Source organism: Sinocyclocheilus anshuiensis, unplaced genomic scaffold, assembly GCF_001515605.1.
Source record: "Sinocyclocheilus anshuiensis isolate Anshui unplaced genomic scaffold, SAMN03320099.WGS_v1.1 scaffold640, whole genome shotgun sequence".
Classification (NCBI taxonomy): Eukaryota; Metazoa; Chordata; class Actinopteri; order Cypriniformes; family Cyprinidae; genus Sinocyclocheilus; species Sinocyclocheilus anshuiensis.
Genome location: NW_015554127.1, coordinates 1,279,446 through 1,283,537, shown reverse-complemented (window position 1 = coordinate 1,283,537; position 4,092 = coordinate 1,279,446). Strand labels below are relative to the sequence as shown.

At 40.6% G+C, this 4,092-nt stretch overlaps 1 protein-coding gene across 1 annotated transcript in view; it reads right to left on the bottom strand.

Annotated features, from left to right (window-relative positions):
• Positions 1-4,092, bottom strand: part of LOC107670182 (teneurin-2-like) — a 613,574-nt gene that overhangs the window by 28,521 nt on the left and 580,961 nt on the right. Inside the window, exons 17-19 of the mRNA XM_016462702.1 lie at positions 3,440-3,634; positions 1,533-1,733; positions 1,232-1,417 (exon numbers count right to left, since the gene is read on the bottom strand). Coding sequence (XP_016318188.1) covers positions 1,232-1,417; positions 1,533-1,733; positions 3,440-3,634 — 582 coding nt within the window. The remainder of the gene's footprint in view (positions 1-1,231; positions 1,418-1,532; positions 1,734-3,439; positions 3,635-4,092) is intronic.

Below are 4,092 nucleotides of genomic sequence, written 5' to 3'. Positions count from 1 at the left end.
TTGTAAATATACCTAAAAGCCACTTTTGTGTTCTTCTGTGCCACCTCTGTAGTGCAAATTAATTTTGTTGATGTTGATTTCATTTAATTAGTAACTTTTCTTATTCTACTTGTTCTTATTCTATTGTTTTAATTAGAAATTTTGAAAAATCTTATACATTTTTGAAATTGACAATGATTTGGGTCAAATGATGCACTTGATTTGTACTTGCAGTCATGCAATGGCTGTCACTTGAATGTTTCTTTCGTTTTCACAAGAATGTAGGGAAGGGGTGTTCAATCCTGCTCTGGAAGGGTCATCTTCCTACGGAGTTTAGCTCCAACACATCTGCCTGGAAGGCTTAGAATTAAACTCTGCTGGAAGACCGTAGGGTATCCCATTTCTTAATTTTTAGCATTTAGATGGGTGCTCATGAGGGCCCTCTTTGTTGCCGCTACAGCATGTATTGATGCACATTTTTGTGGACTCTACAGCAGAATACAATCCCTCTGGATTTATATTACCTAATTGTGGACAGCATTTTGGGCAGCATTTGGGAAAAGGCCTTAATATTATTGGTTTTAGAGTCTTGTACTGTATATCCCATCCTCATGGATCAGTCAAGAGAAAAATCACTAGAACCATCAGTATAAACCTCTCCTGGAGTTCTCCTAAATCCCTGATCTGCATGCATGTAGGTCATGTTCTTGGATCAACATCCTTTGCTGGTCCTTAAGAAGCCATTGCCCAAACCAGGGGTGTTCAATCCTGCTCCTCGGGGGCCACTGTCCTGTAGAGTTGACCTCCAATCCCAATTAAATACACCTGAACCAGCTAATCAAGGTCTTAATAGGCATACTAGAAACTTTCAGGCAGCAGTGTTGAGGTATGTTGGAGCCGAACTCTGCAGGACAGTGGCCCTCCAGGACTGAGTTTGGACACCCCTGGCCCAAACCATAATTTAGGCCCAAAATAAGAGAGCAATAATAATAACACTGTTCTAGACCCTAAACCCAGCTCTAACCCTTTCCCTAAAATCTGACTGGTTAATAATATTATTGCCCCAGGACCAACAAGGATGATCCAAAAACATGTCCCTCTCATGTTAAGCTTCAAGTACAGAAAAAAGGAGGGACTCTATATAATGTTCATGAAAGCAATAGAGGCAGAGCAGATACAGTGCTGTTGCGTCTGGTGAGTATAGGGAGCAGGAAAAAGTCTGTGCCTGGGTCAGGGGTGGGTGCATGCCTACCGATGGTGCAATGTTCTCCGTTCCAGCCCTGTTCACACTCGCACTTCCCATCTTTACAGGTGCCGTGCTTCACACAGAGTGGGTTACACACACGCTGGTCACATGCTGCACCCGTCCAGCCCTCCTCGCAACGGCACGAGCCACCCATGCATACGCCATGTGTCCCGCAGTCAACTGAGCAAACCTCTGATGAGAAAAGGATACAGCAGTAAATCACTATTTACATATCATACATTAGAAATCAGGTATAATTAAATGAAACATTTGTATTACTGAGATCCAGTCAAACATGCAGACTGACCGACAGAACAATCAGGGCCCATCCAATTGGGGTCACAGCTACAGATGCCTGTGTCTGGAATAAAAGCACCATGACCGTGGCACTGATCTGGGCATTGTGCTCTGGGCAGCTCACAGCTTGGTCCACCCCAGCCTGGTTTACAGTGGCACTCCCCGTTCACACAGATGCCATTATTTGAGCAGGTTGGATCCAGGCAGTCAACTGTGTACAAAAGGTGAGAGTCATGACTGAGGCTTCATCAGTCAGAAAGATAAAAGACCCAATGATACTGCTTTATAAACTGCTTTATAAACTCAGTTTTCTTTCCTGTGTTGACATAATATTTATTGAAAATGGAAGTTGGGGTGGGACATATTGAAGGGCTTGCCCCTGTTTTTAAAGGTCAACGGTGCATCCGAAATCGCATACTGTCTGAGTGCATACAGTACTGAGTCAGGGTACTACATTTGAATTTGAACTTACTTTGAGACCATTAAAAAGTATGTTCTATATACTATGAATATGGTAGTATGAATGAAATTCAGATGTACTACATCCGCCATGTTGTTACTGTCACGTGACTTACAAGTTCACTGCCATTCATAAATCCTCTCCCGTGGCCTCATGGGATAGTAAAGTGTCCATCAACTGCGCAATTCACAATCCAGGCAGTAGTAGATTACTGTTTTTTGAATAGTATGAATTTGGACATACTACTCTTTTGGCATACTGTTTTTCACATACTATAGTCGGGAAGTATTTGATTTCTGATGCAGCTCATGACTTTATTTTATGTCACAGTCATGATCATGAATTTTCGACTTGCTATTTCTAGTCAAAAGTGGTATCAGCAGGACGGACATTGTTTATTCTATGCAGCATTTGATTGGACAAAATTAGTGAGTGCAAGATGGGTCATAGGAGAAGGAAAGACTGTACATTTTAAATTAATTTGTGTGCTAAAAATTAAATGTAGAATTTTAGGGTTACACCAGGGTTAGCCTAAAAGCTAGTAAATGTGATGTAAAAGCCACAAACTACAACTTTAATAATCAATGTCCTGTTTTCCCATTTATTTACATATTTAATTAATTATTAGACCAGTTACCAAATTACTATTAGCCTCACTGTATATCTTTAGATATTGAGAGCATTCAAAGTACAAAGGGATGTATAATCACACATAACTGGGCTTTCTGGAATTTTGAAGAAAGCATGCACAAGCACATACTACGTCTTTCATCTAACTCTACCTTTTTCTTTCTCTTCCCTTTCCATTTTTAGACTCATGGGACTTCTCGTTTTCCTCTCTCTCTTATTGTCACTCACTGTCTTACCCAAAAGCCACTGAACTTTACAGAACACACACACACACACACACACACACACACACACAAAGAATCAAGACCGAAATGATTGTTCTCACCACCCAGATCAATATATTTTCCAGCTTTTACTCATCTCTGTGAGGTATTTTTTGTGGGAGCCCATTAAGACCTACCAGTGAATCTGGGGAAACAGCCAAAGATGACTGTTTGAATATATGAAAATGTGTGTTTCCCTTTTCAAGTAGCCACATGGACAGAATACAGCTATTACAGCCATAGAGGGTATTATTAAGCCATTGAGAAAGAAACAACATCTATACAAATCTACATTATCACGCACACACACAGGTTTGTTTTTGTGAAAAGTGGGGACATCCCATTTCAGATTTTCAATACACTCCATTCTGTGTGATTTATAAGCGTTTTGAAAAGTGGGGACATGGGGTAATGTCCTGAAAAGTCACCTTCTCCTTGTAATACCTATGTCATACCTTTGTCATTATACAAATTTATGTCCTCATTTGTCACAAAAACGCGCACACACACACACACACACACACACACACACACACACACACACACACATACACATACGCTTACCCTCAGCGCAATTCTCTCCTTTGTAGCCCAGAGAACAAACACATGTGCCCTCTGTGCACGTGCCATGACTGCCACACTGGGGGTCGATGCACTGGCTGATGGGAACATCGCATTCCGGACCCTTCCATCCACTATAGCAGATACACGATCCCTTGTCATACTGACCGTTTCCACTGCATAGGACTGGACACGCCGCTTGGGAAGAAACAGAAAGAGAACAGGGAATGATTTGATATGAGTGACATCTGGCGCTTTCTTAATGATCTCTTTTGCAATGTTTTGTCTCTAAAGAGATTTTCAGTATGTTTACAAAGAATCTGTGTAAGTTTACGAAGAGATTGAGAAAAAAGCTGGCAGTTGTGGTCATAGATGTGTCTCTGAATGGTGTGATACAGGGAAAGAGCACACATCTGACAACAATGTGTTCAGAAAAGGCTCACACTGAGAACATATGATGTAAAAAACAATTTTTTTACCAATTTTTAATAAACCAAACTTAAGCTTTAGGCACCAAACTCACTTTCAACTACAATCAGTTTGGTAGAATATGATCTTATTCTGACTTTTGTTTGATTGCAAAATGAAATTATAGTTGTAAGATTTATTAATTTAGCAGCTGCTTTTATCCATATAACTTACAAATAGAGGGGGGG